The 22,546-nt window shown below is 37.7% G+C and overlaps 1 protein-coding gene across 7 annotated transcripts in view; it reads left to right on the top strand.

Annotated features, from left to right (window-relative positions):
* The window catches only part of CCSER1 (coiled-coil serine rich protein 1), a 1,491,420-nt gene that overhangs the window by 608,620 nt on the left and 860,254 nt on the right, over positions 1 to 22,546 (top strand). For all 7 annotated transcript variants that reach the window (XR_009600997.1, XM_060416879.1, XM_027970872.2 and 4 more), the window contains exon 7: positions 7,442 to 7,519. Coding sequence is in view for 6 of the 7 variants with exons in the window: in XM_060416879.1 (XP_060272862.1) it covers positions 7,442 to 7,519 (78 nt within the window). In the remaining variant the exon portion in view is untranslated. The remainder of the gene's footprint in view (positions 1 to 7,441; positions 7,520 to 22,546) is intronic.

Genomic DNA, 22,546 nt, shown 5'->3' with positions numbered 1-22,546 from the left:
ACTACAGAAATCTGAATTATCCTATGTGCTTTATTACTAATAACACCATTGATTATTAAAACATAATACTTGTGGATACAGTGGGGAAAGGAGAAGATGGGACAGATTGAGAGAATAGCATTGAAACATATACATCACCATGTGTAAAATAAATAGCTGCTGCTGCTGCTAAGTCGCTTCAGTCGTGTCCGACTCTGTGTGACCCCAGAGACGGCAGCCCACCAGGCTCCACCATCCCTGGGATTCTCCAGGCAAGAACGCTGGAGTGGGTTGCCATTGCCTTCTCCAATGCATGAAAGTGAAAAGTGAAAGTGAAGTCGTTCAGTCATGTCTGACTCTTCATGACCCCATGGACTGCAGCTTACCAGGGTCCTCCATCCATGGAATTTTCCAGGCAAGAGTACTGGAGTGGGGTGCCATCGCCTTCTCCGAGTGGGAAGCTACTATATAACACAGGATAACAGTCTGGTGCTCTGTCACTCTGTGACAACCTAGAGAGGTGGATAGGAGTGGAGGAAGGAGGGAGGCTCAGAAAGGAGAGGATATTTATATGTATGTATTTATTTATATGTACACACACACACTTATGGCTGATTTGTGCTGTATGGCAGAAACCAGCAAAACTTTTTAAAGCAATTATCCCCCAGTTGAAAATAAAAAAATACATTTAGGTGACCATTTAATTTTATTAGACATAAAAAACATCACTATATACCCTATATACCATATTTTTTACCCTAATAGCTTAAAAATTAAAATATTCTACGTACACTGAAATCTGTTTATACACTCAACAGATTTGAGCCAAATTGATCATGTTTCACTTCAAGAAATACTTATAAATATTTTTAATTCCATAGGACAGATCCATTAATTATGCTTTCAGAGGAGATATAATTAATGGATTTGCACTATAGAATGAAGGCCTTTAGTAAATATTAATAATGCAAACTCACTCTACCAAGTACCTTAAGAGTACTCAAACAAATAGATCACCTTACGTGGCTGAAGCTTTGGAACATGAAAGCATTGAAAATAATTTAGCATCAGCTTTTTGGTGAGATCTTCATAGAAAATCAAAGATTATTTGGTGAAGAGGTTATGCATCCCAATAAAATCGTCTGTCACAATTTATTTTTATGAAAGTTAGAATAGCCCTGATGAAAGCTTAGAATATGACTATAATGACAGAATATGTATTGTAATCTTATTGCTAATGAATATTTTAAATAAACTTTTTTTTTAAATTTCAAAATTCTTTCAGATGAGTTGAACAGCTTGTCTGAAGAAAAGCTCTTCAGATGAGAGTAGAGACCTGTCATTTACCCCTCATCTGGTTTCCTCTATTGTCGTCATTCTCCCTTAGAAGAGTCTCTATCACAACAAAGAACCAATATTGATACATTCAGTTCAGTTCAGTTCAGTTCAGTTCAGTTCAGTTCAGTCGCTCAGTCGTGTCCGACTCTTTGCGACCCCATGAATCGCAGCATGCCAGGCCTCCCTGTCCATCACCAACTCCCGGAGTTCACTCAGATTCATGTCCATCGAGTTAGTGATGCCATCCAGCCATCTCATCCTCTGTCGTCCTAAATTTGGTATTTTTTCAGCTGTCACCAATTTTCCTCAATGTCCTTTGTGCTGTATGAGGGTTTAATCCAAGCTGCTTCCTTGCATTTAGTCATCATGTCTCCCTGGCAATATAATCTGTAGTAGTTCTTAATCTTCCCTTGACCGTGGTAACCTTGACTTTAGTCAGATTTTTGCAGAATGTTTCTCAATTTGAGTTTGTACAGTGTTTTTCTCATGTTTAGACTGATATCATTGGAGGGGAAGATTGCAGAGGTAAAGTACTCCTCGGGAAGATCCTCTGGAGAAGGAAATGGCAACCCACTCCTGTGTTCTTGCCTGGAAAACCCCACGGATAGAGGAGCCTGGCAGGCTATAGTCCATGGGGTCGCTAAGAGTCTGACACAACTGAGCGACTCCACTTTCTTGCACTTTCATCACATTGTATCATGCTATCTACAGGCGCTCTACAGGATGATAACCTTGAGAACTTGGTCGAGCTAGTGTTTACCATGTTTCTCCACTGAAAGGTTACCGTTTCCCTTTTTCATTCTCTTCTCTTTAGAAATAAGTCTCTAAGCATAGCATAAGGCTGGCTGTGATTATAAGATCCATTTCTTAAAGAGGGGGAGGGAATATCTGTATAAATTATTTGGCATATTTCTGTAAAAAGGAGTAATCTCTTTTCCCCAGTTGTTTATGTATTCATTTATTTCTATATACTTTCATGCTTTTTTGTTTTATGTTTTGATTATAATCTATTACTATGCTGTTTACCTTGTTGCTCAAATTGTTCCAGCTTTGGCATTTGGGTGCTTGCTCTCTGGTGTTGGCTCATTTATCTCTTTGGCACACTCCTTTCTTTTATCTTTTGAGCACTTTCTGGCACAAGTTGTTCATCCCTTGCCCCATCCCAGGAATCCCCTACTTCTGCAAGGAGCCCTGGTTCCCTCATTAGAAGAAATCAAAACCCAGGCACTCACGTTAGTATAGACTCTTATATTTAAAATATGGCTTGATTGGAAAAATATTTTTAATACTTGTAAAATATTCTGTCATTTTCATGGATTGAAAAGTAACTCTAATTTATGAATCAATGAAAAGTATTTTAGAATTGAATTTTCATTTTTATGTTATTGTACAAATGGCTGGCAGATTGCAAATTTTGTACACAAAGGATCGATAGTAAGAAGTGACAGAATCAACTAAGAGTATTTTATTTCTCTGTGTAAAAAGAAAAAATAGTATGTTTCTCAAAGCTATTACAGTGAATTCATATTTGTATTTTGCAATAGTAGATAGAATAGTAGAATCTAAGAGAAGATGTAATGTTCAAGTTTCAACATTTTTTTTTCTGATTTAGTAAGTATTAATGCTGTCCCTTATTCTTTACTTTCACTGTTTCTTTGATGGCAATGTATTGTGTGCTAAAGCCCTTAAATGTATACTTTGGTCCTGGATAGTTGAGCAGTGACAGTTGAGTGTGATTACATTTATAATCAAACATTTTAAGCATTATTTATAATAATGGATAGACTTCCCAGATGGCACAGTAGTAAAGAATCCACGTGCCAGTACAGCATACACAGGGATGCAGATTCAATCCCTGGGTTAGGAAGATTCACTGGAGTAGGAAATGGCAACCCACTCCAGTATTCTTGCCTGAAAAATTCCATGGACAGAGGAGCTTGGTGGGCTACAGTCCATGGGGTGACAAAGAGTAGGACATGACCAAGTGACTAAGCACACCTGCACGTCAAAATGCATATGAATACAATGGCATTTTTCCAAATTGTGACCTAAAATTTAGCCTGGAAAAACTGTTATTAACAAAAGTAATTCCTTTCTTGCTCATTATTTATTGGGAAAAGACTGCCTATTGTGATTTAAAAATTCTATTCACTTTCTCATTTTTTAAAAATTAAGCATAACTTTGTATACTTTTTTTTTTCCCCCAACAGTAACTTTTAGTAATTCTGGCATCAGTGTTGATAGAGTAAGTACTAGATTGGTAGTCAAGAGTTGTTACCAGGATATATCAAAACTAAGGATTTAAAACACCGAATGTAACTTGAGAGTACTTTATTAATTGGTATTTAGATATAGAGTTGCATTGGTATTGCTGTCATTGAATGAAAGGGTAAATTAATTAAAATATGAGGTATGGTTAAGAGATATCTCAGGGATTTACTACAGTATTTTATCGAAAGGATGAATAGATTGGAATGCCACCTATATTACAGATCACTGAAACACAAATGGGAAAGCAAACTGAAATTGAAGATATTTTTATCTTATTTTTTGCTGTGTGTTTCTCAACTTGATAATTAAATGCAGCTTATCAGATGCTGTCATATAAGATTGATGTGCTTTTAAAACACATTTTCCTCAAGATTTCCTAAGAGCAATATAATTAAAGTGTCACACTATAAGATGAATTTGAAAGTTAAAGCAAAAACAAAGTTTTCTCTAAGAGTGACATTCAAATAATCAAGGTTACATGATGCATATTTTAGACTCTGCTTTCCATAATACTTAGAATGACACATTTATTTCTGGGAAGTTGTGGGAGACCTTAACCCTAAAAGAAGTTAAACATGAAGCTTTGTTTTCAGCTCATCTTACCGAAGTTAAATAACCTTCATCTGATCCAGGCTTTCAGATTTTCATAGCCAAATGTCGTCTCTGTCTCCTGAATACCTGATTTTTAAAGACATAATACTTACTTATGATATGCAAAATATCAGTACTTTTAGGAAAATACCTGATAATTCAACTATATATGAACTGTGTTCTATCACTTGCTTAATTTGTCATGAAAAAGCTAGTGATAGAGAAACAGCTCGAATTTTGTTTTTCTGTTTCTGAAAAAATGTTTCACTCGTTTCTTATGTTAGAATTCTGCAGTAAGTTCATTACCAAGAAAGCTCTTTGTTTCTCCATTACATCATATGATCAAATAGTGGAAGTCATCAGTCCAGAATATTTCCTGATTTTGTGCTAATAAATGGCCAAGAAGCTCTGACTGTATTTAGAAATTAGTAACTAACTCACCTCAGTTCTCTGGTGCATGTATTTTCCAGTTTCCTTTAGTAGATTATTGTTCAGTTTTTATCTAATTTCCTCCTTTAGACACTGTAACTCAATGTTCAGGCTTATGTCAATTTCTAAAGAAACTACATGTTATGTAAAAAATATATATACACTGAGTATCTTGGTTCTTATCTTTATAGGTCGTAGCCTTTTTTTTTTTTTTTCAGAACTAGATAGTCAGAAGTAACCCTACTTTAATGAGTATTTAAAGTGTTTCAGTTTATTGTATAACTGAATCAAATGAATTGAAAATGATCTTTGAATAAAATGAGCATCCACAGCATCTATTCTTTGAGTGTGTTCTTTTCTTGGAATTTGTCAGCCAAACCTGTCTACTTGTTCCCTTATCTCAAGGTTAATCATGTTTTGTTTTAATCTATACTGTAAGTTTCTTTATTTGTGTTCATCTGTATTTGGAAATGGAGCTAAAAAAATGTAGGTATGGATTTTTCCCCAATGTTTTGTTTGCTTATCTACTTAAATGAAATAATTCCTCTGAGAGAATGAGTTAAAAGCATAGTAAAATAACTTCTATTGCTACCTGTTATCAGTATCTTTTTATTGCTTTTAGGAAAATTGATGACAAGCCTCTAATCCAGAAGTTTTAATTGACTGCATTTTTTTAAAGGACTAAAAGAATAGCATTAGCAACATTCCAATAATTCTCTTATATTTGTGTAAATCTTGTCCTTAAAGTTTTGTTTAGTTGAATATAAGAAAGTTTGTCAAGAGCTATGGATATAGGAATTTTAAATATTTCATATTTTTTCATTTTATAGTTGTAAATTAATGGCAGATGTGCTTTTCATGATAAAAACTGGATATGATTATTTAAATCTGCATAAAAGGAAAATAGAATGACACCTATTGGAAAAGCAGCCTGAAGAGTGTTGAAATAGCACTGTAGTGAACGATTATAGGTACAGGTTAATAATCAAAAAATGTAAGAATATAAGTTAAGTGTAACACTGAGAAAGGCAATGCTAAAGAATGCTCAAACTACTGCAAAGTTGCACTCATCTCACATGCTAGTAAAGTAATGCTCAAAATTCTCCAAGTCAGGCTTCAGCAATATGTCAACCATGAAATTCCAGATGTTCAAGCTGGTTTTAGAAAAGGCAGAGGAACCAGAGATCAAATTGCCAACATCCGCTGGATCATCGAAAAAGCAAGAGAGTTCCAGAAAAACAACTATTTCTGCTTTATTGACTATGCCAAAGCCTTTGACTGTGTGCATCACAATAAACTGTGGAAAATTCTGAAAGAGATGGGAATACCAGACCACCTGACCTGCCTCTTGAGAAACCTGTATGCAGGTCAGGACGCAACAGTTAGAACTGGACATGGAACAACAGACTGGTTCCAAAGAGGAAAAGGAGTACATCAAGGCTGTATATTGTCACTCCACTTATTTAACTTCTATGCAGAGTACATCATGAGAAACGCTGGGCTGTAGGAAGAACAAGCTGGAATCAAGATTACTGGGAGAAATATCAATAAGCTCAGATATGCAGATGACACCACCCTTATGGCAGAAAGTGAAGAGGAACTAAAAAGCCTCTTGATGAAAGTGAAAGAGGAGAGCGAAAAAGTTGGCTTAAAGCTCAACATTCAGAAAACGAAGATCATGGCATCTGGTCCCATCATTTCATGGGAAGTAGATGGGGAAATAGTGGAAACAGTGTCAGACTTTGTTTTTTGGGCTCCAAAATCACTGTAGATGGTGACTGCAGCCATGAAATTAAAAGACGCTTACTCTTTGGAAGAAAAGTTAGGACCAACCTAGATAGTATATTCAAAAGCTGAAACATTACTTTGCCGACTAAGGTCCATCTAGTCAAGGCTATGGTTTTTCCAGTAGTCATGTATGGATGTGAGAGTTGGACTGTGAAGAAAGATGATCCCTGAAGAATTGATTCTTTTGAACTGTGATGTTGGAGAAGACTCTTGAGAGTCCCTTGGACTGCAAGGAGATCCAACCAGTCCATTCTGAAGGAGATCAGCCCTGGGATTTCTTTGGAAGGAATGATGCTAAAGCTGAAACTCCAGTACTTTGGCCACCTCATGCGAAGAGTTGACTCATTGGAAAAGACTCTGATGCTGGGAGGGATTGGGGCCAGGAGAAGGGGACGACAGAGGATGAGATGGCTGGATGGCATCACTGACTCAATGGACGTGAATCTGAGTGAACTCCAGGAGTTGGTGATGGACAGGGAAGCCTGGCGTGTTGCGATTCATGAGGTCGCAAAGAGTCGGACACCACTGAGCGACTGAACTGAACTGAACTGAACACTGGATACCATCCTAACATAAAAGATGATTTTCATATTTAATAAAATGAACTTGAAATGCAAATTGAAAAATGATCATTTGATTAATTTCTTAGATAACTATTTCTAAACTAAAAACGTTTCATTTTACAATAATTATTTGAAATTTTCTACAGCCAATTTGAGTTTACTAGCTGAGCTGCTTCCCTGGTGGCTCTGATGGTAAAAAATTCATCTGCAGTGCCGGAAACCTGGTTTCATCCCTGCATTGGGAAGATCCCCTGGAAGAGGGCATGACAACCCACTCCAGTATTCTTGCCTGGAGAACCCCATGGACAGAGGAGCCTGGTGGGCTATAGTCCAGGGGGACGCAGAGTCAGACATGACTGAGAAACTAAGCACATTTTTACTTATTTGTTTTTTATTTTAATAAGAAGAGTTAGATTCTAAATTAGGAATAATAAAAATGGCTATAAAAATACCTCTTTAATTTAATTTTGTTTTTCTTATAGAGTGCAGATATGAGCCCAGCAAGTAGCACCACTTCACTTCCAGTTAGTCCTCTTGCTGAAGAGCCTTTGCCTTTCAAGGTAAAAATAAATTTTAAAATGTTTTAAAAATTGTTCACAATACTTTTAGGATCTTCAAAATGTATTTATTTTGCCAAGTAAAATAGGTAGTTCAGGCATAGATAGTGAGGTTAACTGCTTTAACTTGTAAGGATATTGTTTCAGATGTTAAAATTTTGTCGTTTTGTCTGTTGTCATTCTAGTTGCTAAATAAAGGTAAATATTTTGAATAGAAATTGATGTTTTATATAGCACTTTGTCTTGAATGTAAGAGACAATGATTTCATTATAATAGTTTGATGTCATGAATTATAGGTTTCAAATCTTTTATTTATATTAAGCAATAAGTTTGGAATGAACTATTCAGCATTCATCCAGTGGTTAAACTTTCATTAGCTGGTTAAATTTTCATTGATGACTTAGGTGATAATTAATTAATTGTGTATTCTTTAAAGAGTAATGGTCAAATCAAAAACTAAAATGTAGAATCATTCCTCTAAACACTGCATTTTAAAAATAATACTAAATATGGTTAGAGAATTCTTCAGTTTGGGAGTCTATATACATTAAAAATATAAAGTCATCTTCTTGTTTTGCTATTTAAGATTGTTTCTCTTTAAGCCAAAACTTGTAAATCAGCTATTTTAGATGTGTACTATAGATGTTTGGATTTCTTTAGGATTATTGTAAATGTACTCTTTAAGATCACGGGGAATTAAAAAAGAAAAACTTGAAAAGTTGGGATGATACTATTACTTAGGTGCAGTTGTTTTAGTTTGGTTTAAAGACAAGTCAACATACTTTTGACAATTTATTATAATGATTTGTATTTTATCATTAACTTCTCATTGTTTTTCATATGAAGACAGAATCTTATTTGACTTAATATTGCTCACACCTCATACAGTGACTGACATGGATTTCCAAATATAGTACTCAATATCTGCTGTTTTGTCAAAGTGAAATTAATAGGTTAAAAATTCCATTATAAGTCTTTGGTTTTCTAATTATAAATGCTTTGTTGTTTGATGGTAGATAATATAATTGTTAAAAGCTCATTTTATATCAGAAAATTGTTAAATAATGAATCATTTTCTGATTGTATCACTTATTGAGAATTATTTTATCATTTTACAACAAAAGGAGAAAATGCTACTATGTTTCAGAGTTTATTATTCCTTAATGTTTTGTCTTATGGTTATGGGACAAAATTTACAGAAGAATCATATTTTTAGCAAGGTTTTAATTGAATTCTCAAAGTGTCACTAGAAACCATTTTCTCTTTTTAATATATTGATAATGACTGCCCTCCTTGAAAATTAATCTATTTTTAATAGAAGTAAAAGGAGAGGTCAGCTATATTCCAAAATTTGCTGACATAAAGCTAATATAAATATAATTATTTTAGTTAGTTTCACTGACTGGTTCTAAGAGATCAATATTTTCCTCATGTTAATGTGTATAAGTGGTTTTATATGCAATTAAAGTTTCAAAGTGCTTGTGATATATAATACTGGCTTTTGGTAACCAATATAATTACAGTACTACTTAATTCACTTCTTCTGTGAAAGGAATATTATTTATATTTTTAAAAGAATTTTATCAGACTGAAAAACATTTTACTAGTATTTAAAAAATATTCAAAATTAATGTTTCAAAGTATAAAACTCCTACACTTGCTTTTTAAAATTTTTATCTTATAAATTGTTGTCATATAAATGAATAATAGAATTCTTATTTATCCTTATTTAAACACAAAATGTACAGAAATTATTTTGAGATATACTTTAGTAGCCTAGTATTTTTTAATGGCAAACAGAATTTGTTGAAAACTAAAAACACATGACATTGAACTTTTCTGACAACTATACTCCAAACAATTCTGCTATTGTATTTAATTTGTGTTAAAAACTTTAAACTTTTGATATTTGATCAACATGGTAACTAAAAAAAAAAAATTATTATATTCCGAAGAATAAAATGATACTAATCATTTTTAATCTTTTAGTTTTCTAAGACAGTGATTTTTATCAACCAACTCCATAACCATCTGCCTTGGCTTTTGAAACCCTTGTTGGCTGGTTGAGAGACTTAAATTATGCCTTATCTCCAAGGATCTTCCTGACCTAGGGTTCGAAGGCAGGTCTCCTGCATTCCCTGTATTGCGGGTAGATTCTCTACCATCTGAGCCACCAAAGAAGTCCCAGTTTATCTCTTAAGAAGTTCAGTTCGGTTGCCCAGTTGTGTCTGACTCTGCGACCTCATGAACCGCAGCTCGCCAGGCCTCCCTGTCCATCACCAACTCCCAGAGTTCACTCAGACTCACATCCATCGAGTCAGTGATGCCATCCAGCCGTCTCATCCTCTGTTGTCCCCTTCTCCTCCTGCCCCCAATCCCTCCCAGCATCAGAGTCTTTTCCAGTGAGTCAACTCTTCACATGAGGTGGCCAAAGTACTGGAGTTTCAGCTTTAACATCAGTCCTTCCAAAGAAATCCCAGGGCTGATCTCCTTCAGAATGGACTGGTTGGATCTCCTTGCAGTCCAAGGGACTCTCAAGAGTCTTCTCCAACACCACAGTTCAAAAGCATCAATTCTTCGGCGCTCAGCTTTCTTCACAGTCCAACTCTCACATCCACACATGACTACTGGAAAAATCATAGCCTTGACTAGACAGATCTTTGTTGGCAAAGTAATGTCTCTGCTTTTGAATATGCTATCTAGGTTGGTCATAACTTTTCTTCCAAGGAATAAGCGTCTTTTGATTTCATGGCTGCAGTCACCATCTGCAGTGATTTTGGAGCCCCCCAAAATAAAATCTGACACTGTTTCCACTGTTTCCCCATCTATTTCCCATGAAGTGATGGGACCAGATGCCATGGTCTTCGTTTTCTGAATGTTGAGCTTTAAGCCAGCCTTTTCACTCTCATCTTTCGCTTTCATCAAGAGGCTTTTAGCTCCTCCTCACTTTCTGCCATAAGGGTGGTGTCATCTGCATATCTGAGCTTATTGATATTTCTCCCGGCAATCTTGATTCCAGCTTGTGCTTCTTCCAGCCTGGCATATTCACATGATGTACTCTGCTTATAAGTTAAATAAGCGGAGTGACAATATACAGCCTTGATGTACTCCTTTTCCTCTTTGGAACCAGTCTGTTGTTCCATGTCCAGTTCTAACTGTTGCTTCCTGACCTGCATACAGGTTTCTCAAGAGGCAGGTCAGGTGGTCTGGTATTCCCATCTCTTGCAGAATTTTCCACAGTTTATTGTGATGCACACAGTCAAAGGCTTTGGCATAGTCAATAAAGCAGAAATAGATGTTTTTCTGGAACTCTCTTGCTTTTTCGATGATCCAGCGGATGTTGGCAATTTGATCTCTGGTTCCTCTGCCTTTTCTAAAACCAGCTTGAACATCTGGAATTTCATGGTTGACATATTGCTGAAGCCTGGCTTGGAGACTTTTGAGCATTACTTTACTAGCATGTGAGATGAGTGCAGTTGTCCAGGAGTTTGATCATTCTTTGGCATTGCTTTTCTTTGGGATTGGAGGGAAAACTGAGCCTTTCCAGTCCTGAAGCCACTGCTGAGTTTTCCAAATTTGTTGGCATATTGAGTGCAGCACTTTCACAGCATCATCTTTGAGGATTTGAAATAGCTCTACTGGAATTCTATCATCTCCACTAGCTTTGTTCATAGTGATTCTTTCTAAGGCCCACTTGACTTCACATTCCAGGATGTCTTGCTCTAGATGAGTGATCACACCATTGTGATTATCTTGATCTTGAAGATCCTTTTTGTACACTTCTTCTGTGTATTCTTGCCACCTCTTCTTAATATCTTCTGCTTCTGTTAGGTCCATACCATTTCTGTCCTTTATCGAGCCCATCTTTGCATGAAATGTTCCCTTGGTATCTCTAATTTTCTTGAAGAGATCTCTAGTCTTTCCCATTCTGTTGTTTTCTTCTATTTCTTTGCATTGATCGCTGAAGAAGGCTTTCTTATCTCTTCTTGCTATTCTTTGTAACTCTGCATTCAGATGCTTTTATCTTTCCTTTTCGCCTCTGCCCTTTGCTTCTCTTCTTTTCTCAGCTATTTGTAAGGCCTTCCCAGACAGCCATTTTGCTTTTTGGCATTTCTTTTCCATGGGGATGGTCTTGATCCCTGTCTCCTGTACGATGTCACGAACCTCCGTCCATAGTTTATCAGACACTCTATCTATCAGATCTAGGCCCTTAAATCTATTTCTCCCTTCCACTGTATAATCATAAGGGATTTGATTTAGGTCATACCTGAATGGTCTAGCAGTTTTCCCTACTTTTTTCAATGTAAGTCTGAATTTAGCAATAAGTAGTTCATGACCTGAGCCACAGTCAGCTCCTGGTCTTGTTTTTGTTGACTGTATAGAGCTTCTCCATCTTTGGCTGCAAAGAATATAATCAATCTGATTTCTGTGTTGACCATCTGGTGATGTCCATGTGTAGAGTAATTAGGTTAATAAAAGAAAGCATGCCATCTCTTTTCTTGGTCTATTTTGGAAGCACTCATACAACAGTTGCAGGAAGATATCCTGTTTGAGCTCAAGTGTTTATCAGGGTAAATGCTTTCCTTTGAATACTATCTTTAGAATGACATTGAGATTAAATGTTTTTTTAACCCTACCATATGACATAATGGCAAATGATATGTTACATATTTTACAAATCCCTAATAATTGCTTTCCCGTTAATATCTCTACCTGTGTTATTGAGTTCAATGTCAGATGAGAAGTTGACTATCAATAGGAAGGTACCACAGTAAGATCTACTAGATTAAAGGTAGTAGAAAACTGGTAGCATCCTGATGACTTTCCCAAGGACTCAAGAGAGGTAAATTATCTCCTTTGGAGATACAGCAATCAAAGATGACACTAAATTTTGTTTGGGATCAGATGCTTCTTTCCCATAATAAAACTGTAGTTTTCAACACTCATTAGTGTTGGAGTACATACTTCAATTTAATTTTCAAAGAGAAACAGATCTGCTCTAAAAAATAGTAGAAGCTCTCATATACTTACTTATGACTCTCTTCCCCATACAGAACAATTCACCTCATGCTAAATTTCTTGTGCTTACTATTTAAAACCCATTGCTATGGTGTTTTGTTTGGCTCCGTCTTTCAGAAATTAGGAAAGTTTTTGCAAACATTCATCTATCTTCTCTTAATCACTTGCAATATCTGGGCACTCTGTGCCTTTTTTTTTTCCCCCAGATAGAACTGATTGATCAAAGATAAGTAAGGTTTCTCCAGGTCGACAAGGCACATGGATACCAGTTCACCACAGTCAACATTCCCTATTCACATCTGGCCATGACAGAATTTGAGTGAGTCCCTTTATAGAAAAAGATGTATATATAATTCACAAGCTTCCATATATACAAGTAACAACTCACAGATTTCCCAGTTTCCAGAGTCTAGGTTTTTATAATTGTGCAGACTGCTCTTACAGACGTACATTTGGAAACAAAGGACAAACGTGAAACCTCATTGTTAATTGTGTTAGAACACGCATATGTGGTGAGACCCATGCCATTATAGTGCTGTGGAGAGGCCACAGGATAATTAATTTCACGTGGGTGAGGATACTGTTTTATCAAATAGCAATAATGGAATCCTAATAGTGCAAGATAATTAGGTGGGACTTGAGATGAGGAAAAAGGGAGTAGACTGCTTATCTGTTCATTAAAAGTTTTATGTTTTTGTGCAGAATAGCCAGGCTGACGTTGTTAACTGTGACGTACCCGTTCCATCCTATCCTGCCTGTTTCCTCTGCCATTCTCCCTGATTTCTCTGATCTGCCTCCTCTCTTCCTATGTTGGCCTCAGTCAGAGACTCCACACCCAAAATGCCTTAGGGTCAGCAAATATTGCTATTCTTTAATAGGATGACACTGTTGACTTACTTGTATATACACAGTTATTAACAGCCTCAATCCATTCCTGAAACTAATCTTCTTGAAGCTGCATGTGTGCTAAGTTGCTTTGGTCATGTCCAACTCTTTGCAACTCCGTGGATTGTAGCCTACCAGGGTCCTCTGTGAGATTCTTCAGGCAATCATACCAGATTGAGTTGCCATTTCCTACTTCAAGGGATCTTCCCAAACCAGGAACTGAACCACATCTTTTTTGTCTCCTGCATTGGCAAGCAGTTTCCTTATCACTGTGCCGCCTGGTGACCCCTCCATTAATACACTTGATCATGAGCCAGGCAGGTTCTTCTTGCCAGTCACTTTCATCACATTTTTGTTGTTGTTGTTCTCACAGATTTTACTTATTTGTTTATTTATTTTTTCTGTGCTAGGTCTTCATTTGGAGAAGGCAATGGCACCCCACTCCAGTACTCTTGCCTGGAAAACCCCATGGATGGAGGAGCCTGGTAGGCTGCAGCCCATGGGGTCACTAAGAATCGGACACGACTGAGCGACTTCACTTTCACTTTTCACTTTTATGCATTGGAGAAGGAAATGGCAACCCACTCCAGTATTCTTGCCTGGAGAATCCCAGGGACAGGGGAGCCTGGTGGGCTGTCGTCTATGGGGTCGCACAGAGTCAGACACGACTGAAGTGACTTAGCATCAGTAGCAGCAGCAGGTCTTCATTGCTGCATGCAGACTTTCTCTCATTGCAGTATATGGCCTTCTCATTGCAGTGGCTTCTCTTGTTTCAGAACACAGGCTCTAGGGCCTGTGAGCTTCAGTAGCTGTGACACATGAGCCTACGAGTTACAGCTCCCAGTCTCTAGAGTGTGGGCTCCATGGTTGTGATGCATGGACTCAGCTACCCAGCGGCATGTGGAATCTTCTTGGACCAGGATCAAACCTGCACCCCCTCCTTTGACAGGTAGACTCTGAAGCACTGGATCACAAGGGAGTTCCATCACATATTTTTAAATTTATTTCTTCTTCAATAAAGCCTGCTATCTACATTCTAATGCCTTTTACTCCAGAAAACATCTTTACTTTGATTAGATAAATTAGAAACAGGTATTATTATCTTCCCTTATCCTCTCATCCTTATCCTATAGTCAACAGGAAAGGAACACATTCAACTCACCTTCTCATTAGATGTTGTTTCAAAAGTATGCCAAGAATATCCTCCATGCACTAGTTTCAAAGTCTGAAAACAGGAATAAACCATTGCTTTCTTGGCCCATTGACTGCTGCTTCTCTGTGACACTGCGTTCCTGGCATATGTAAAGTGGTTGGGTATCCAGTGCCTAGAATCAACAGTGGAACCAGCCTCCTTGAAATCTAACCATCATTCCTGGTAGCTGACACAGAATGGAACTGAGGTTTTACATGTCTAATGGAACTGAGATTTTACATGTTGTTTGCCTCATCTAAACAACAAACAAAACAAAAATACAAACTTAATAATCAGCAAACAGGATTAGCACCTCACTCAGCCTTGCTCATCAGAGGAAAAAACAAGCAAAAACTCAGCACAAATCTCACTCCATAGGAAGCTTACACAAACCACTGGACCAAACTTAGGAGAGCAGAAAACAAAAAGAAGAAAGAATTCAACCATGAAGGCTGAGAATATGAGACCTCAAACACAATAAATTTAAAAACAAAATAACGAAAAGGCAGAGAAGTACTACACAAATGAAGGAACAAACTAGAAACACAGAAGTCTAAATAAGTGAAGAAGAAATAGGCAAAATATCTGAAAGAATTCAGAATAATGTTAGTAAAGATGGTCAAAACCTTGAAAACAAAACAGAGAAAATGCAAGACTCAATTAACAAAGACCTAGAAGAATTAACGAATAAATATGCACAAACAGCACAATTTCATGAACAGTATGAAAAGGTAAAAAGATAGGACACTGAAAGATGAACTCCCCAGGTAGGTAGGTACCTACTGAGAGCATATCTCCAATATGCTACTGGAGAGCATATCTCCAATATGCTACTGGAGATCAGTGGAGAAATAACTCCAGAGAGAATGAAGACAGGGAGCCAAAGCAGAAGCAACACCCGGTTGTGGGTGTGACTGGTGATGGAAGTAAAGTCCAATGCTGTAAAGAGCAATATTCCACAGGAACCTGGAATGTTAGGTCCATGAATCAAGGCAAATTGGAAGTGGTCAAACGAGATGGCAAGAGTGAATGTCAACATTCTAGGAATCAGCGAACTAAAATGGACTGGAATGGGTAAATTTAACTCAGATGATCATTATATCTATTATTGTGGGCAAAAATCCCTTAGAAGAAATGGAGTAGCCATCATAGTCAACAAAAGAGTCAGAAATGCAGTACTTGGATGCAATCTCAAAAACAACAAAATGATCTCTGTTTGTTTCCAAGGCAAACCATTCAATATCACAGTAATCCAAGTCTATGCCTCGACCAGTAAATTGAACAGTTCTGTGAAGACCTACAAGGCCTTCTTGAACTAACACCCAGAAAAGATATCCTTTTCATCATAGGGGACTGGAATGCAAATGTCGGAAGTAAAGAGATACCTGGATTAACAAGCAAATTTGGCCGTGGAGTACAGAATGAAGCAGGGCAAAGTCTAACAGAGTTTTACCAAGAGAATGCACTGGTCAAAGCAAACATCCTCTTCCAAAAACACAAGAGAAGACTCTACACATGGATATCACCAGATGATCAATACAAAATCAGATTGATTATATTCTTTGCAGCTAAAGATGGAGAAGTTCTGTACAGTCAGCAAAAACAACCAGGAGCTTACTATGGCTCAGATCATGAACTCCTTATTGCCAAATTCAGACTTAAATTGAAGAAAGTAGGGAAAACCACTAGAAGATGCAGGTATGACCTGAATCAAATGGCTTACAATTATACAGTGGAAGTGACAAACAGATTCAAGCAATTAGATCTGATAGACAGTGTGCTTGAAGAACTATGGACATATGTTCGTGACATTGTACAGGAGGCAGTGATCAGGAGCATACCCAAGAAAAAGAATTATAAAAAGGCAAAATGGTTGTCTGAGGAGGCCTTACAAATAGCTGAGAAAAGAAGAAAAGCTAAAGGCAAAGGAGAAAATAAAAGATACACCCATTTGAATGCAGAGTTTCAAAGAATAGTAAGGAGAGATAAGAAAGCTTTCCTCAATGATCAATGCAAAAAAATAGAGGAAAACAATAGAATAGAAAAGTCTAGAGATCTCTTCAAGAAAATTAGAGATAGCAAGAGAATATTTCATGTAAAAATGGGCACAGTAAAGGGCAGAAATGCTATGGACTTAACAGAAGCAGAAGATGCTAAAAAGAGGTTGCAAGAATACACAGAACTGTACAAAAAAATCTTCATGACCCAGATAATCATGATAGTGTGATCACCAACCTAGAGCCAGACATTCCTTAATGAGAAGTCAAGTATCACTTGACTTAGAAAGTATCACTACGGACAAAGCTAGTAGAGGTAATGTAATTAAAGTTGAGCTATTTCAAATCCTAAAAGATAAATCTGTGAAAGTGCTGCACTCTATATGCTAGCAAATTGGGAAAACTCAGCAGTGGCCACAGGACTGGAAAAGGTCAGTTTTCATTCCAATCCCAAAGAAAGGCAATGGCAAAGACCGCTCAAACTCCTTGACAATTGTACTCATCTCACACACTAGGAAAGTTATGCTCCAAATTTTCCAAGCCAGATTTCAACAGTATATGAACTGTGAACGTCCTGATTTTCAAGCTTGATTTAGAAAAGGCAGAGGAACCAGAGAACAAAATGCCAACATTCATTGGATCATGAAAAAAAGCAAGAGAGTTCCAAAAAAATATTTACTTCTGCTTTATTGACTGGGCCAAAGCCTTTGACTGTATAGATGACAACTGTGGAAGATTCTTCAAGAGATGGGAATATCAGGCCACCTGACATGCCTGTTGAGTAATCTGTATGGTCAGTAAGCAACAGTTAGAGCAGACTGGTTCCAAATAGAAAAAGGAGTACATCAAGGCTGTATATTGTCATCCTGGGTTCCAGTCCTGGCTCCACTGCTTACTAGTGTGTGACCTTGGAGAAGGGATCTAAAATTCTGAGACACAGTTTCTATAGCTGTAAAATACTTTGGCCACCTGATGTGAAGAGCTGATTCATCTGAAAAGACCGTGATGCTGGGAAAGATTGAGGGCAGGAGAGAAGAAGGGGACAACAGAGGATTAGATGGTTGGATTGCATCACTGACTCTATGGACGTGGGTTTGGTTGGACTCTCGAAGTTGATGATGGACTAGGAGGCCTGGTGTGCTGTGGTTCATGGGGTTACAAAGAGTCGAACACGACTGCGCGACTGAACTGAACTGAACTGTTCATGGCATTTTCAAGGAAAAAATACTGAAGTGGTTTGCCATTCCCTTCTCCAGTGTACAATGTTTTGTCAGAAATCTTCACCATGACCCATTTGTTTTGGATGGCCGTATATGTCAGGGCTCATAGTTTCATTGAGTTAGACAAAGCTATGGTCCATGTGATCAGATTGGATAGTTTTCTGTGATTGTGGTTTTCAGTCTGTGTGCCCTCTGATCAAGATGGATAAGAGGCTTATGGAAGCTTCCTGCTGGGAGAGACTGACTGAGAGGGAAACTGGGTCTTGTTCTGATGGGTGTTGCCATGCTCATTAAATCTTTAATCTAATTTTCTGTCTATGGGTTGGGCTGTGTTCCCTCCCTGTTATTTGACCTGGGGCCAAAGTATGGTGGAGGTAGTGAAGATAATGGTGCATCCTTCAAAAGGTACTATGCAGGTACTACCGTACTCAGTGCCCCAATCCTGCAGCAGGCTACTGCCAACCCACACCTCCACCAGAGACTCCTGGAAATTCACAGGAAATTCTAGGCCAGTCCCTTGTGGGGTCAGTGCTCCTTTGTCCTGGGTCCTGGTGTGCACAAGCTTCTCTTTGTGCCTCCAAGAGTCTGTTTCCCAGTCCTGTGTGAGTTCTGGGGGCTGTATGGTGGGTTTAATGGTGACCTCCTCCAAGAGGGCTTATGCCATACCCAGGTCTACTGCACACAGAGCCCCTGCCCCTCCACTGCTGACTGTACCTCCTCAGAAGACACTCAAATACTGTTCTGTCTCAGTCTCTGTGGGGTCTCTGGGTCCTGGTGAACACAAGATATTTCGAGCCCTCCGAGTGTCTCTGGCAGGTATGGGGTTTGATTCTAAAGGTGATTCCCCCCTCCTACCATCTTTCTAGGGCTTCCCCTTTGCCCTTGGGCATGGGGTATCTCCTCAATGTTGTTCTAGCACTGTGCAGCCACTGCACCAGTGCCATGGAGCTGCTGTTCCAGCCCTGGAGGGGCTAATTACAAGCGCTGAAATTGAAACTGTGATCAAAATCTCCCCCAAAACAAAAGCCCAGGACCAGATGGCTTCACAGGAGAATTCTGTCAAACATTTAGAGAAGAGCTAATGCCCATCCTTCTAAAACTCTTTCAAAAAATTGCAGAGGAAGGAACACTTCTAAACTCATTCTATGGGGCCAACATCACGCTGATACCAAAACCAAAGAGAACACAAAGAAAGAAAACTACAGGCCAATATCACTGATGAACATAGATGAAAAAAAGACCAACAAAATTTTAGCAAACAGAATTCACCAATACATCAAAAAGCTTGTACACCATCATCAAGTTGGATTTCTTCCAGGATTACAGGGATTCTTCAATATTCACAAATCAATCAGTGTGATATACCGTAATAACAAATTGAAAGATATCCATATGATAATCTCAATAGATGCAGAAAAAGCCTTTAACAAAATTCAGCACCCATTTATGATTAAAACTCTTTAAAAAAATGGGCATAGAAGGAACCTACCTCAACACAATAAAGACCATATTTATAAGCCTACAGGAAACATTATTCTCAATGATGAAAAACTGAAAGCATTCCCCCTAAGATTAGGAACAAGACAAGAGTGTGCACTTTCACTACTATTATTCAGCATAGTTCTGGAAGTCTAGCTATAGCAATCAGAGAAGAAAAAGAAATAAAAGGACTCCAGGTCAGAAAGGAAGAAATAAAGCTCTCACTGTTTGCAGATGACATGATACTATACACAGAAAAGCTTAAAGATAGTATCAGAAATCAGTAGAGCTAATCAGTGAATTTAGCAAAGTTGCAGGATACAAAATCAATCCACAGAAATCACTTGCATTTCTATATCCTAACAATGAAAAATCAGAAAGAGAAATTAAGGAATTAATCCCATTCACCACTGCAACAAAAAGAAGTAAATACCTAGGAGTAAACTTACCTAAAGAGACGAAAGAACTGTACACAGAAAATTATAAGACACTGATGGAAGAAATCAAAGACAACATAAACAGATGGAGAGAGAGAGATATTCCATGTTCCTGGGTAGGAAGAATCAACATTGTGAAAATGACTAGACTACCAAATGCAATCTATAAATTCAGTGCAATCCCTATCAAATTACCAATGGCATTTTCACAGAACTAGAATAAAAAATTTCACGGTTCATATAGAAACACAAAAACCCCCGAATAGCCAAAGCAGGCTTGAGAAAGAAGAATGGAGCTGGAGGAATCGAGTTTCCTGACTTCAGATTATACTACAAAGCTACAGTCATCAAGATAGTATGGTTGTGGCACAAAACAGAAATATAGACCAATGGAAAAAGATAGAAAGCCCAGAAATAAACCCGTGTACCTATGGGTACCTTATTTTTGACAAACGAATATACAATGGAGCAAAGACAACCTCTTCAATAAATGGTGTTGGGAAAAGTAGACAACTACATGTAAAAGAATGAAATTTGACTATTTCCTAACACCATACACAAAGATAAACTCAAAATGCTTTAAATACCTGAGTGTAAGACCAGAAACTATAAAACTCTTAGAGGAAAATATAGGCAGAACACTCGATGACATAAATCAAAGCAAGATCCTCTGTGACCCACCTCCTAGAGTAACAGAAATAAAAATAAAAGTAAACAAGTGGGACCTGATTAAACTTAAAAGCTTTTGTGTGGCAAAGGAAACTATAAACAAGGTGAAAAGACAACCCTCAGAATGGGAGAAAATAATAGCGAATGAAACAACCAACAAAGGACTAATTTCCAAAATATACAAGTATCTCATACAACTCAATACCAGAAAAACAAACAACCCAATCAAAAAGTGGAAAAAGACCAAAACATACATTTCTTCAAAGAAGACATACAGATGGCTAAAAAACATGAAAAGATGCTCAACATTTCTCATTATTACAGAAATGCAAATCAAATCTAAAATCACATAGCATCTCACACCAGTGAGACTGGCCATCATCAAAAGTCTACAAAAAGTAAATCCTGGAAAAGGCGTGAAGAAAAGGGAATGCTCTTATACTGTTGGTGGGAATGTAAATTGATATAGCCACTATGGAAGACGGTATTGAGATTCCTTAAAAGACTAAGAATAAAACCACCTTATGACCCAGCAATTCCACTCCTAGGCATATACCCTAAGAAAACCAAAATTGAAAAAACACATGTACCCCATTGTTCATTGCAGCACTATTTACAATAGCTAGAACTAGAAGCAACCTAGATGTCCATTGACAAATGAATGGATAAAGGAGTGTTGTACATATACATAATGGAATATCACTCAGCCATTTTAAAAAGGAACACATTTGAGTCAGTTCTGATGAGGTGGATGAACCTAGAACCTATTATACTGAGTGAAATGAGTCAGAAAGAGAAAGTTAAATATTGTATTCTAATACACATATATGGAATCTAGAATAATGATCAGTCAGTCAGTCAGTTCAGTTGCTCAGTCATGTCCGACTCTTTGCGACCCCATGAACTGCAGCACACCAGGCCTCCCTGTCCATCACCAACTCCCGGAGTTCACACAAACTCACGTCCATCGAGTCATCCAGCCATCTCATCCTCTGTCGTCCCTTTCTCCTCCTGCCCCTAATCCCTCCCAGCATCAGACTTTTCCAATGAGTCAACTCTTCGCATGAGGTGGCCAAAGTACTGGAGTTTCAGTGTTAGCATCATTCCTTCCAAAGGAACACCCAGGGCTGATCTCCTTTAGAATGGACTGGTTGGATCTCCTTGCAGTCCAAGGGACCCTCAAGAGTCTTCTCCAACACCACAGTTCAAAAGCATCAATTCTTCAGTGCTCAGCTTTCTTCACAGTCCAACTCGCACATCCATACATGACCACTGGAAAAACCATAGCCTTGACTAGATGGACCTTTGTTGGCAAAGTAATGTCTCTGCTTTTGAATATGCTATCTAGGTTGGTCATAACTTTCCTTCCAAGGAGTAAGTGTCTTTTAATTTCATGGCTGCATAAAAATGGTGCTGAAGAATTTATTTATAGGGTGGCAATGGGGAAACAGAATAGAGAATCCACTTATGGACATGGGGTGAGGGGAGCAGATGGTGAAATGTATGGAAAGAGTTACGTGGAAACTTACATTACCATATTTAAAATAGATAGTCAACAGGAATTTGTTGTATGGCTCAGGAAATTCAAACAGGGGCTCTGTATCAACTTAGAGGGGTGGGGTGGGGAGGAAGATGGGAGTGAGTTTCAAAAGGCAGGGGACATATGTATAACTATGGCTGATTCATGTTGAGGTTTGACAGAAAACAAAAAAATTCTGTAAACCAATTATTCTTCAATATAAAAATAAATTAGAAAAAAAATGTGTGGCTCTTTCAAAAATCATGGTCAAAGAATGTTACTCTGATCAGGGGATATTTTAGCAGAGATTTAAATGAGAAAAATGAGAAAGCTATCATCTCTCTATGGAAAGAGACTTGAAGACAAGCGCAAAAGTCATGAAGCAAGAGACTCTTTGACCTTTTAGGATTAGCAAGAGTGTCACTATGTCCGGAACAGACTGAATGACTGTACAGGTAATACAATATCAAATCAGAGAGAAACCAGATCATGAAAGTCCTTATAGGCTGTGGTAAGGACTTGGAATCTTACTTTGTATGAGATAGGAAACAACTGAAGTGTTCTGGGAAAAAAGAATGACATCATCAGACTTTATTTTAAAACTATTACTCT

Source organism: Ovis aries, chromosome 6, assembly GCF_016772045.2.
Source record: "Ovis aries strain OAR_USU_Benz2616 breed Rambouillet chromosome 6, ARS-UI_Ramb_v3.0, whole genome shotgun sequence".
Lineage (NCBI taxonomy): Eukaryota > Metazoa > Chordata > Mammalia > Artiodactyla > Bovidae > Ovis > Ovis aries.
This window is presented reverse-complemented; position numbering and strand designations above follow the sequence as displayed.